This window comes from Halyomorpha halys, unplaced genomic scaffold (assembly GCF_000696795.3).
Source record: "Halyomorpha halys isolate HHAL.00 unplaced genomic scaffold, Hhal_1.1 Scaffold18.1, whole genome shotgun sequence".
Taxonomy (NCBI): Eukaryota; Metazoa; Arthropoda; class Insecta; order Hemiptera; family Pentatomidae; genus Halyomorpha; species Halyomorpha halys.
In genome coordinates, this window is record NW_027114407.1 from 1,840,373 (window position 1) to 1,854,479 (window position 14,107).

Sequence of the window (14,107 nt, forward strand, 5' to 3'; positions counted from 1 at the left end):
CTGCATATGCCAAACATAAAGAGTACATGTTAGAAATCAAGAAAGTTAAAATTAATCGATACACGGTCATAAAATCTATAGCATTTTCATATTCTACATATCCCGAAACATATAAAGGGACCTTAACATGTTAGAAATCAGAAAAGTAAAAATAAATCGATACGCGCTTTTAAAATTTATAGTATTTTCATATTCTGCATATGCCAAACATATAGAGTACATGTTAGAAATCAAGAAAGTTAAAATTAATCGATACACGGTCATAAAATCCATAGCATTTTCATATTCTACATATCCTGAAACATATAAAGGGACCTTAACATATTAGAAATCAGAAAAGTTAAAATAAATCCATAATATTTTCATATTCTACATATCCCAAAACATAAAAAGGGTCCCTTATATGTTAGAAATCAAGAAAGTTATAATAAATCGATACGCGATAATTAAATCGATAGCATTTTCATATTCTATATATCCTGAAACATATAAAGGGACCTTAACATGTTAGAAATCAGAAAAGTTAAAATAAATCCATAGAATTTTCATATTCTATATATCCCAAAACATAAAAATGGACCTTTACATCAAAAGGAACCTTAACATGTTAGAAATCAGAAAAGTTAAAATTAATCTATAAGCAATCATAAAATACATCTATGTATAGCTGTAAGACAAAAAATGTCATCTTTATACAAATACAAATGTATTCGGATGGTTAATCATTTAATTTTATCAAATAAGAAATTATTTTTCTATAAAATGGACGAATAAGTAATAAGACGAATATAAAAGTATTCAAATGATTATTTGAGTTGTTTTGTCCAAATAATTGATTATTCTTGTAAAATAATGACGAATAAAAAAGTATTCGGATGGTTTATCATATGTTTTTGTACAAATAATTGATTATTCGAGTAGAAAATTCACGAATAAAAAAGTATTGGTCTCTCGTCATTCCAATAATATTTGCCCAACTCTGCATTAGAATATAAAAAAAAAATTCTTTCATCATCCTTATCTTCAATCTCTCTAAACAAGCTTCAGTCTAATCAAGTTTATAAGAGGAATAATACAGAACCATTGACATTGAGTTTGTAAGTAAGAAGAGTGCAACAATTTAGTAAAATAAGACAATTGTTGAGGTTTTTTAATTTTTGGTTACACAACAGTACAACAATCTATAGCCTCTAATTAACAGATGGTTTTCTTTTAATTTTAACTTTTCTTATTAATTTTCTATAATCAAAATAATAAGATGATAATGAGTAGAAACCAGATTTTCGTGCAATTAAAAATTGAAAAATTTGCAGTAAAAAAAAAATGAAATGTGCAAAATTGTAACAAAGGCAGAGTAGAAACCTAAGTTAAAAAACAGTAACAATAAACAGTTTTAATAACAAAGAAACTTATTCCAGAGAGATTTTTTCAAATTAATCCCAGACCACGGATTAATACTATTCCATGAGTATTCACTAGTTGTGTAATTTTTTTTTTTTATGTTGAATACAATATTCTTCACAAGGTACAAAATGCTTAATGCCTTACATCATATGCTTAAAATCTCAAATATAAATTTAATAAGGAAAAAATAATAAAATGAAATTGAAATATATAAAAATGCTTCATACACATATGCTTATAATATGGAAAATTTGGTTAAAGTTTTCATTTGTATGCAATTAAAATTGAATCATCTGAGTTAAGTTTCATTTACAAGTAATTTTCTTTACATCAATGGATTATTAAGAATCAAAGTCCACAAACATCTGTGGACATTGTCTCTATGGTTAGTTTGCCAAAACTTTGCACATCACGCCACTAATAATGTTTTTAATTGGTTATAAGGACGTTTCCTTGTGCCTTGATTGTATAGTAATCCAGTGCCCCGAGATAGAGTCATCACTTTTTAAATTACATTAAATATCTATGTTAAATGCGTCTTTTTATTCCATTTAACTTAGGAAGCATTGCTCTTATCCATAGAGCTGAGGACATGTCCAAGATTTAAAAAGTTTTCAAAATTATAATTTTACAATAGAGAAACCTATTTTGTTTCAAACAAGATTAACTCTGATGCCAGTACACCGATGTATAAATGATTTATTCACACACAAAGTAATTTGCTCTACTTAACAGAAAATAAAATTAAAAACCAAACTTACTTTAGAGACATAACTGATGACGGTGAAAAGCTGGTTGGTAATCCCAGCGAAAGAAAAGGTTCCATGTTTTCTTCAGGAGAAATTCCTAAATCTGTCAGTCTATAATAAAAAGAAGCAATAATTAAAATAGCAAAGATATTAACAAAATGTTTTTTGATGGAGTTTGTATTATCAGTTTCAACAGCTATAAGCTTTCATTTATCACCTATAATTTGTATTAAACAACTATAATTCTGTGACATAATGTTTACTAAATGATTCATCTTCAACAAAGTGTCAGACTAAAATTCACATTGATCAAAATAATTGGAGCATAGAATAAAAAATTATTACAAATCAAGAAATGTAACCTTTTTTTTCTAATCACTACAAACAATAACATTGTAAAATTTGAGAAATAAATAAATTTGATAATTTGAAACTGAAAGATTCCAAACCAAACAATGCTTAAATATATAATTAAATCATTAATTCAGGTTTATTACCTCAGACAGTCTCATTTCATATTTTTATATAATTTATGCATGTTTTTTTTGTTTTTTTTCAAAATACAGATTATAAATAAAAAATCATGAACCAGACTTACACATAATTTTAATTTCAAATAATTCTATTTTGGAAATAATAGATGACGAATTAAAATATTCTAATAAATGATCTCCTGAAATATGGATAATCAAATTGGAAGGCACAAACTCTTATTATATAAAACAAACATAAAATTGTAATTTAATTTTGTGGTAATTTGTAATAACAATAATAACTTGTTTTTAGATAGATAGATGGTGCTGGAAACCTAAAGCTACAGGCTACAAGAATAACAAAAATATAAGAAATGAGACTAATCAGGTAATTAACCTGAATTAATGATAAAAATTAAAACAGTCTACTTACAACAAAATATAATATCAAATAAATTAAAAAATAAAATGTGCCATGCAAATTTTGCCAAAAATGTGAGAAGGTTAATTTAAATGCACTATATTAAACATGTACAATAGTCGAGTGCAACAAAAGAATCAACGTCAAAAATATTCCAGAAGCAAATTCTGGATATCACACAAAACTTAGGCTTGATTTTTTCATACCTTGAAAAAAGTTTTTTTTTATCCAAGGATCATAGATGAAGGTAGAATCATTTTTCCTGAAACATTTCTTATTTCTTACTTATTTTTTTCCAAGAGAAATCAAAGGAGTAAATACTAGCACATGAATAATTTATCTGAATAATAAAGAAAAAATACTTCGGTAAAGAAAATAGTCTTACTACAATAGATAGCTTTATTGACTATATTCTTAAAAATCTGGTGTGGTACGCGCATCCCGCAAATTACACTTACCACCCTACATACGTCTCCAAGTTTTGTCTTAATTGATGGGCTTGAGTTGAAATCAAGTTAGCTATTTTTGTGATTTTTAGAAGAAAAATAGAAAAGAATGATAAGGAAAGGTGAAAATTAACAACAAAAAATTTCTATTTTTCTGTTGCTATAAAAATGCATATTTAAGGGTTCCTTGAGGTGGGTATAACAAATATGAATTTTGTTCCTGCTAAGAATATAACAGTTTAACAAAATCGTAATGTGAAACATAGGGCAGTTTCGACTTCTCCCATTAGAAATAGATGTTTTTATTTTTCCTTTTTTTCTGCATTAGTTATTTATAAAATTTGTTTATATTTTTTATTAAACTAATATTAATGCTAACAATAAGAAATGTTTATTTTTTCAAATAAACAAAATTAAAGGTACATTAGAGGAAGATTTTTTAAAAATTGGTCATTTAAGACCTCTCAAACTATTTCAGTGAGGCTAAGACCACGCTGATATAAAAGACCATTTAATTGAAAATCAACATGCTGAGTTTGATCAAATTCATTAGAGGTTTTCGAGAAAATAAAAAAAATGTGAAAAATTGATTCTATAAAGAGACATTTCTGGTCAGTCGATATTATTAAAAAAAGTTGTAATATCCCAGGTAAATATCTACCTTAATTATTATTTCCTACCTTAAATATGTAATTTCAGTTTCACATGACTTCTCGTTTTTGAGTTAGGCTGTTCACACAAAGATAACTCTGAGATACTAGGTTATTTGGACAGGTAAGTGACATACAGGTAAGTGAAAGTAAAAAGTGTTAGGATTTAGGAAACAGTGTTCTACCACCATAACAAAATAACACAATTATTTATACTTAAAGTCCTAACTAACTATATATTGTAATGAAAATTTAATTTAGAGGTATATGACTTTTCTATTTAGTGGTTAATGGAAGATTTTTTATAAGAAATTTATTAGAACCAATTGGAAGATGGTTTTATAATAGAGTAGAGATAGACAGGTGAATTGGGAAACTAATCAAAGAGTCGATTTCTTTAAATATTGCACTCTCAAGAGGTTTTTACAAAACAATCACATTTTCACTTGGAATCTTGATCAATTCTCTAGTAACCACTAGCCTAACTTTGGTTTTGAGCCATTTAGCATCTGGAGAGTGATGTGTAACAACCAGGAAGCAGATAGAGCAATTAACTATCTTAAAATTTTTGAATATCCTACCATATAGATCAAATTTCATTTCATAAAATTGTTAAGTAGGCATGGAAAATCGACTTAGTTGTAGAAGAATATACATACCTGTGGTAACGATCATCCCATCTTCCATAGCAAAGATCTATTCCACCCAAAAAAGCTACGGTTTGATCAATTACTACTAATTTTTCATGATGAGCCCAAAAAAAAACTCCAGCCTTAGCGTGGTCAGGGTGACGAAGGATCTACAAACATATGCTTTATTGAAACACCTATAAATACATAAAAGCTTATTGCTTAGTTATAATAAGAATACGTAAGTTGTGGAAAGCCACAACATTAAAGAAATCTCAGTGATATGAAGTTAGGCTAGAAATCCTGTTAACTGGGCAATAGTAGCTATCATTTAGTCCCAGCATAGCTAGGACCATCAATCATGAATAATGAAATCATCAATAAGTAGTGATGTTCACTATCCAATTTCGCCATTATTCTGTTTCACTCAGTTGTAGAGATGGGATATAAATTCTTGGTTCTCTGATGTTTTTATATTTCCAAATATCTTTTCAGAATCAATTATTAACTTTATTATATGTCATTTGCATTATATCTGTTACTTACCTTATGGAAAGTAATATTGTTATTAATAAATATTATGGAAATCTTTAATTTATTATATTTTATAGTTTGTTCTAATGACAAATCCTGAACTAGGTAGCACCAATACATGATTGATGTACTGCGCATGCTCAACCATTTCAGAACTTTATTCCAACAAATTTTTCTACCATTGTTGGACTGCTAATTGAAGAATACAAGAATTTACCTATTTTTCTAGGTTATTCCTTTTATAACGTCATTTTAACCTAACCTAACACTATTCACACCTGAAATGGTATTCCCTTTCCTTTAGATCAAGTAGAAAAAAAACTTAACTTTTGTGCACACCTCCCACTCCCAGCTTTGCTTAGACCCAGAGACTGTTTTGAAACGGTTCTGAACTAGGTCTATGTTCTGGTAGGGAACAAACGTCTGAGTTCAATTATTGATGCCGGAATCTTTAGAGCATAAAAAATGTTACTCACCACAAGAGCAGGTACTCAGGTAGATGATCTAATACAAGAATTCTGAGCTTAGTCAAAAGCTTCATGGTCTACAATGCATTGCATTGAGTCCTTTCTAATGCAATAAAGTAATCAACCTAACCATACCTAAACATTTTTTTTTATAAATTGATTTAAAATTAAACTGCTTAGTGCCAAGTAGTAGTCTTTAATAAAAAAAATCCCCCCTGCTTCCACTTCTTTGACTCTCCTGAATAGAGAACTGAACAATTAAAAGTAATTTTTTAATCAGAGTACAAATCTTTCAGAGGAGGCGACTCTTAGAATTGACCCCTGATTCACCTTCCCATCTCTACACTAAACACATGGAATAAGTATCAAACAAGATCTCTCAAATACTGGAACTATGGACTATCTCTAATGTTAGTAAGGATCATAAATAGGTCAGTCAAAATGAAGCACTAAAACTTACATTAATAAAATTAAAGAAAAATATAATTAACCCGTTATATTTTTAATTATTAAAATAAAATATTTATATTAATAGTAATATTTTGCTACTTTGAAGAATTTGCAAAGCGAATTTGGTAGACCATTATTTTGCAGTGACCAATTCAAATAAATACAGAATTGGATACTTTTTTAATCAAAAGATGTACCAGAGTCAAATTAAAGAGCAGAGGTAAAGAAAGAATAACTAAGCAATAAAAGAATTAATATTTTTAAAAATAGCCTTAATTATTCAATGCAGTTATAAAAGAACTAGAAACTACTAAGGAAAAGCTAATTGCATACTAATATGTTGTTGCATACTAAATAAACTAAAAATAAAATACAGAAAACAGGTTTACCTTTAAATTTTCTGGTTTGCGACACTCAGAAATAAGCCGTTGTTTGCTGTAAAAACTATTAATACCTAAAGCCATCTCCACTTCTTTGTACAGTAGAATAAATATTTTGACACCTTCTTCCTGAAAAGAATTCAAGTTAATTTTACATAAGAAAAGCATAAAATAAAGTCAAACTTCTAATATAGAGGCTTGCACAACTTTATCTTTAAAAAGATGTACAATGTAGTGTATTTTCCCTTAAAGAATAATTTCTTAATAACATTTTGAGAATTACCCAAAATATTAGTTGTTCATGGGATTTTTTTTACATTCTCTCCTTGTAACATTTTATGAGGAGAAGAGGAAATTGAAAGAGCAGAAGCCAAATTAAGCTTGCCCCATCCCCAAGAAGAACTATATTTCCAAAAAAAATCAATACACTCATTAATCAATCATACTTTGAGTAATCATCATACTTTGGATAGGACTATGGGTAGCCTAGAACTGTTCCATCTAAAATTTTCTCAAAACTCTTTGTATTCCTCCTGACTTTGAACTAAAAGTTAATTTACATAAATCACATTGTAAATGTTTCAATAATTTAAAAGAAATGGAGAGCATAAGTAATATTTTATAAAAAAAAATCACTTTTCTGAAATTAAAGACCTTAGAACATACAAATCTATTATGAATTTGAATGAGGTAAAATAAAAAAGTGTACCAATTCCCATAGTTCTATAAGTAGTTAAAAAGGTAAAAACATTATTTTGATAATGAACTGGTTAACCACAGAACATTGATAAGATTTTATTATCAGTTATAACTATTCTTGACCTTTTTCTTGGGAATCAGGAATTAGAAAAATAAATAAACTTTTTCTTGTTTTTTTCTCTTTAATTTGGATGAAATAAACAGTATCTGGGAAAAAACATGGGTGTAGTTTCATTTCAATAAGTTTTATAGAAAAATGTCATCTTACTAATGTATTTTTTTACTTTCTTAAAATTATAATTAAATTTTATTATAAATAAAATTTGGCATCACTTTTTGTACTCATTGTGATTTTAACATTTTGAGCAAAACTTTGTTTAGGTTATCTAATATAATTTTTTTTTCAAAAATATTAATAATTATTTTGGATTGGTTTTATGAGGTGACAGCCAAATATTTTTTAATTTTTTAAATGACCTAAAAGATACAATTTGAAATAACTTTTTTAAAAAAATAAAAAATAGAAAAAAGAATACTTACAGCCTTCTTTTGAAGAATCCTATCGAGCCTGTAGGTTTCTCCAACAGGAGGCCTTCTTAATTGTATCTCCGGAGATAACCACCAATCAGCGATATAGATTTCTTGTTTTGCTTGTTCCAAAGCTGAAGCTACCGCAGACATGTAAGAACAACCATCCGTAAGCCAACAGCCGAATACATTAGGTCTCGGAGGAACGAAAGACATATACCTGCTTCTCTGAGTAAAATCTGCTCCTGCAAGTTAATCAATTGAATCATAAATTAGCTTAAACCCTTATCAGTTTCTATAGAATTGGAAAAATAAAACCCCATTTTCTAACTCTTTTTTTATCAAACTGACCCAATAACATTATTAATAGTATCAATGATAAAAGAAATACTTTAAATATATATTTTATTTCCTTTTATTTATTTCATTCCTTTTTGTATGTTACATATGTATTATTCCACTTAGTTCTGTACACAGAATTAGTCTAATAATGATTGTAAGCTTAATTCTTGCTTTAAAAAATTTAACACTTTTATCATTTTGTAATTATCAAGACCATGTAAGAAGACTGAGTCATTTCAGTAAATATGTGTTCATAAATAAAGATTCAGAGAACAATTTACTCTGCTACTAGCTAAAACAAAAAAAAAAAAAGAAAAAGAAAAAAAAAAAAGGAATAAACTGTAATTCATTTTCCTTTTTGGCTCCCTAAGAATCAAATAGAAGATGAATTGAATTACAAGAGATGAACTTTCAAATATTAAAATACATATTTTTATTTCAATAAAAATATTTGTTAACTTTATTTATTTCACATAATTTATATTTAAAGTAAATTTATATGACTAAACTAATACCAAGAATATAGAGAAATCATGAACCTGATAGAATGGAGAAGGTCATAATGAACTCATAAAGTTGATTAAAAATTATTGTTATCAAAATTCGGCTATCACTGTATTATGGATGAAATAATAAATAAAATTAGATTAACCTAAGTCAACATAAACTGCAATGAATTACTGGATATAACCAGGAAAATAGTCGTTATGGTTAATTAATTCAGGAAACAACACAGACTACACAAATTGCCACTTATTATACCAATTCTGACGATGACTCAAATAGTAACAACCACCATTATCTTTACCAGATAATTTTTAATTTAATTTAATAATAATATTAAAAATTGGTTTTTATTAAGATTTACAATAATAAAATCAAAGTAGTGCATTTATATGAGTGAAACAATGTAAAGTTAATTATAACATATATAATTTAAAATATGTACTTTATACTGCTGTCATTATAAATATTATAAAAAGGTTATATTAAACAAATTCAAAAAAAAATAATAACTCCATTCTGAATAGTGAAAATTCTGCAAAAAAAAAAAAATTGAAGACAGAAGTGTGAGCAAAATTAGAAATTTTCTGAATATTAAAACCCAAAAATTTTTTTAATGTCCATATATAAGATATCTTAGTTTCAATTTTTTTTTTCAAGAACCTTTAAATCTAGATATTCAATAATATTTCTACAGATCAAACATTTTCTACATTTTAAAAATTATAAATGTATTGATCTGCCTACATGTATAGATAACGGAAAAAAGACAATGTAAGAGAAATATCATTTGTGAAACAAGCAATGGAAACATTCTTAACTCCACTAAACAACTTGAAATTTATTCCAGATATTCCTGAAGAAGTTTTTAAGCCTGTAAATGCTACCTTAATACAATAGGTTACTGTAACAGATACTGTAGCAATCAATTAAAATTTTTTGTGGTATCTACCAATAAGTATTTCTATCTAGATTAAAAAAGTATAAATGTTATTAGAAATAAAATTTAATTTTTTTATCTTTGAAAATTGACATTTTTTTTTGTTGTAGAAATTCAAGCTAATCTTTACTTCAATTAAAAATAAAAAAAAATCTTAAGATTTATCAACCATCACTAACCCTAAATATTAAGAATACAATAGTTCAAAAGGTTTGTTCAAAGATGTATTAATATGTTCAAAATTTGATTAAAAATAAAATATTAAAGCATAAAAATAAATTTAAAAAAATACATAATAATTATATACCTTCGTTTCTTAATTTTTCTCTAATATAAGTTTGCCAATCACGAGCTGTTCTCCTTGTTGGGCACTTTATCACAACTTGTCTAAAACAAAGTAAGAATAAAAATTGTTCAAAATCTTTATTATTGAAACAATAATAATTAAATTGTATATAGATGGTTGACCATAAGTAGAACAAAGAAGATTCATATGGCAGTCAGAAAAACTACAATTAAAAATAGTATGAATAGTTCATTAAGAGCTGAAAATAGGCAGAACTAAGTAATTATAATGGGAACAATTTTTATTTCTATTAAAGGAATAAATAAACACCGAGACTTTATAAACAGTTCACTCCACTACCTAGATCATTTCCTTCTTAATAATATTAAATTAAACAAAACAATTTCAATTTACAAATTTTTTAAAGAAATAGTCACATTATCAATAATTTGGAATCTACAATCAGTGTAATTATTGAAATATTTTACCTTTTTCTTTCATAGCATAGAAAATTTTTGATTTTTCATTACAAAGTGTATTACTTTCCCAATTATAATCTGCCAAATATTAGTTAATGACCATAATGTGTGTGAGCTACGTTACCTAATGTTACATGAACTTGTACACATGATCATGAACTGGTAATTAACAAAATATTAATGACAAATAAATTGAAACATTTACTTATCCTATGATAGAAGGAGGAAAAATGTTTCAACATAAAAATAGCTCATTTGGAAGGCATTAACATATTCTCTTCAGATATTTATTGTTTTTTAAACTATTGCTAAATGAAGTAATTATTTTTAGTTTAAATCCAATACGTCATTACATACTTCAATAATTTACATTTTAATTATATATTTTACCTTTATAAGCATATATGAACATAGTTAACCATAATTATAATTGTATGATGTAATGAATAGAATCATTAAAATTGATAATAATAATAATGCTATGGAAACTTGTTATGAACAATATCTACACTATTCTAGGAGTTACAAAGCATCATATCTACTACAGACATAGAGAAGGTTAAGGAATGAATCTAATAAGTGTTTTTCTTTTTTTTTTAAATCAATATTAATGTCATGCAATAAACACATATCAATGCATCCTTTAAAATAAGAAATGAAACACATAATTAGATAGATTAGTTACCTTAAAAGTTCTTAGCTGATTACCAATAAAGCTATAGGAAACAGATCAAGAAACTTATTATTAAGTTATATTAAGACATAATTTCTAAAAAATAAAATTATAACAATTAGTTACCTAGAGAGATTAGTAATAAGAAGAACATTGGTTGGGAATATTCCACAGGATACTTCAAAAGCAGAATCAAATAAAAGAACACATTTTTCTCTTCCTGATGATGGCTGGGTATACACAATAAAATTGTCTTTAACAACCAACCACCTCGTTCGCCATGACCCACATAAATCAGCACACACAAAGTTGCATCTAAAGATGAAATATTTAAAAAACTTTGTTATTTTAATTTTTCATTATAAAGTGTATTTTAATAAATAAAAGGATATGTATTTTTTAAGGTGGTATAATTAAAATTAATTTATAGATAAAAAAAAAGAGGGAAAAAGTACCACCTAACGCAGAGATTTTGGTTCAAACAGCCACAGATATTCCAAGCACTGCTTCCAGATGCTGTTCGTTGGGTCCTTTTTTGCACCATTCCTTCCTTACCTTTGTCACCCAGTTCATAAATAAATGAAAGATGACTCACCTCAAAGAAATTCGCCTAGAACAGTAAATTATATCTTAATTGTAAAGGTGTTAATATAAAATAGAACTTTTGATTAGGATCAAAATTTATGAAAAACAAGAATCTACCAATTCATGGTGGTTCCTATAAATTTTTATCTTCAGTAAGCTTCTTAAATAATCTTCAAGCTGTTGCATTCGAGTCGGCAACTGTTCTATTGGAACTAGGGCTTCCGGCTTTGAAGGAAATCTAACAGTAATTTTGAAATATAAAAAAAACTGGCTAATAATTAACTTAACAACAAAGTAAATAAATAATGAGCACTAAAACTATAGATAACCTGGGCATCTTTCTATTTGAATGCTTATTTCTGCTCGCTTCTTGTTTAAAACTACTTCGCCTTTCTTTATGTGCTTTGGTTGGTAGAGGGATTTTCAAAGAAGCTCTGTTGATGAATAGTACTATAGTTATTATATATAAATACAATTAAAAAGATATATAAAAATAAATATAAATCAAATATGTAAAAATCAGTGACCTGTATAATCTGAGTTGCTGATGCAACTGATAAATTTGGCTATACCGCTTTTTGACAGTCCACATGAACTCACCATATCTTAACTGAATAGTATACCTGAAAGATAAAATTAATAAAATATGTGATCGATGATCAGCAGTATCAGAAAAACATTATTTAACTACCTACAAATTCGGATATATAATATGAGTTGTAACACTTCTTTCATAATCTATTATATCCAAATATATCTCTTGATCGGAGTTGAAAACTCGTCTTTGAGGTGACTTGAACTTTACAGGTTCTTTGTGAACTAATCTGTAAAAATAAGTAATGAGAAAACCAACGCAGATAGATGTATGATTAGAGAGACTAAAATATTAGTCTACCTGAAATTATAAATTGCATCAAGATTTTTTCTTTGCTCCGAAGGGGATGTGACAGGAGAAGGAACATCAATATCTGAAATGGCCAGCCCATCATCATACTCAGAATCCAATGAGGCTGGTTCCGAGCCATTGCCAGATTCTATTTCTTCTTTTGTCATCTTGATAAAAGATAGAATAAAAAGACTGCCATGGCGAAATTATTGGAGAGTAATATAATACTAAAAAAAAATAAATAAAATTTAAAAAAAAAAGTTGATAATTACAGGCAAGTTAGTTCATACAGTACTTCGGTTATCTGGGCTATAATCGACCCAATCTAACCTTGAATTTATCAAGAGAAGAATGAACACCTGTCAATGGATTATCAACGCTGAGGGCCATGTTCGCAATCAAGAGCAATTCCAACTGTTGCGCTGGTGTTGACATTGCTATGTTGTAAAGATAAGGATGTGATTCATTATCGATATCTTATCTCGATTCCTGTCTTCTCAACTCGATGTATTGAACTAAACATGGATCAAGCCCCATAGTGATAAGTAGCGCTACCTGTTGTTAATACTTACAACCTTTGTCAATCCTATTATTTTGATATTTTACTAAACAATAGTTAGGAATTCAATGTATTATCTTGAAGTATCAAAATATATATCCCAAAAGTAATTTATCAATACAAAAAATATTATTTTAATAATTGCTTTCTTTGATGGATAGGAATAGAAAGCAGCTACTCAAATAATTTTTCATATTTGAAGAATGATAAAACATTTTTCCTTTTTTTAATCTTATTAGTTGATGATTTTAATTAAAATTCTAAAAATTAAATATTTAAAAAGGAGTGAGAGTTTACAACACCTTAAAATAATTTACATTTAAATGTTCTTCATGTCTTACTAAATAAATTGTTTATAGGGTATACTATTTTTATTTGAGCCAACGTTTCGCCTCACATTGCAGGGCTGTTTTGACGGAAGTCAAAGTCAGAGTGAGGATAACTTTAAATTGTTTGTAGTTAGTACAAGCGTTGACTTTCATTGCTCCAAGTCAATAATTAAAAAACTACTTTTATGTGTTAATTATTTCATAGCATTGCAGTTTGTATACATAATTTTTAGTTCCAGTTATACATTTCATCATATCAGATTTTACAATTTTTCCCATATAATGTTATTAAGTTTAATTGGATGAACACTGTCTTGTTTTAATTTATTTTAGTATTTTGAATCATTTTTGTCTCCTAGAAAACAAATGATTAATGGTGAATAAGGAAAATTGGAGAGCTATATAATGATGATGATATTTTTGTCACCATTAAAAGTTACTATCTCAATTTTCAAAAATTTCTATTTGGCTTTGAAGACTTAAATATATTTTTTGTTGTAAGCCAAGTATTAAATTGTAAAATGTAGGAAAAATATACTGATTTTTATGAATTAATTTTATTTTAGTTTTTTTTAGTAGCTCAATTCATAAATTTTATTACAAATATTTGCCATCTGTGTAAATAAATAAATAACCAATAAAAGGAAAATATGAACTATTATATATAATATAGTTATTATGCCGAGCGGGTTAT

General features: G+C 27.1%; 1 protein-coding gene across 4 annotated transcripts in view; it reads right to left on the bottom strand.

Moving 5' to 3' along the window:
• Pld (Phospholipase D) overlaps nucleotides 1-12,998 on the bottom strand; it is a 30,930-nt gene extending 17,932 nt beyond the window's left edge. For 2 of the 4 annotated variants that reach the window (XM_024358294.2, XM_014420851.3), the window contains exons 1-13: nucleotides 12,856-12,998; nucleotides 12,535-12,752; nucleotides 12,335-12,463; nucleotides 12,167-12,262; nucleotides 11,969-12,073; nucleotides 11,757-11,877; nucleotides 11,513-11,664; nucleotides 11,181-11,369; nucleotides 9,924-10,003; nucleotides 7,843-8,075; nucleotides 6,613-6,732; nucleotides 4,803-4,942; nucleotides 2,166-2,264 (exon numbers count right to left, since the gene is read on the bottom strand). In XM_024358294.2, the coding sequence (XP_024214062.1) occupies nucleotides 2,166-2,264; nucleotides 4,803-4,942; nucleotides 6,613-6,732; nucleotides 7,843-8,075; nucleotides 9,924-10,003; nucleotides 11,181-11,369; nucleotides 11,513-11,664; nucleotides 11,757-11,877; nucleotides 11,969-12,073; nucleotides 12,167-12,262; nucleotides 12,335-12,463; nucleotides 12,535-12,692 (1,622 nt within the window). In that variant the 5' untranslated portion in view covers nucleotides 12,693-12,752; nucleotides 12,856-12,998. Of the gene's footprint in view, nucleotides 1-2,165; nucleotides 2,265-4,802; nucleotides 4,943-6,612; nucleotides 6,733-7,842; nucleotides 8,076-9,923; nucleotides 10,004-11,180; nucleotides 11,370-11,512; nucleotides 11,665-11,756; nucleotides 11,878-11,968; nucleotides 12,090-12,166; nucleotides 12,263-12,334; nucleotides 12,464-12,534; nucleotides 12,753-12,855 lie in introns of those variants that run through there. The other 2 variants (XM_024358293.2, XM_024358295.2) reach the window with 2 other exon arrangements.
• Between the last annotated feature and the right edge of the window lie 1,109 nt (nucleotides 12,999-14,107).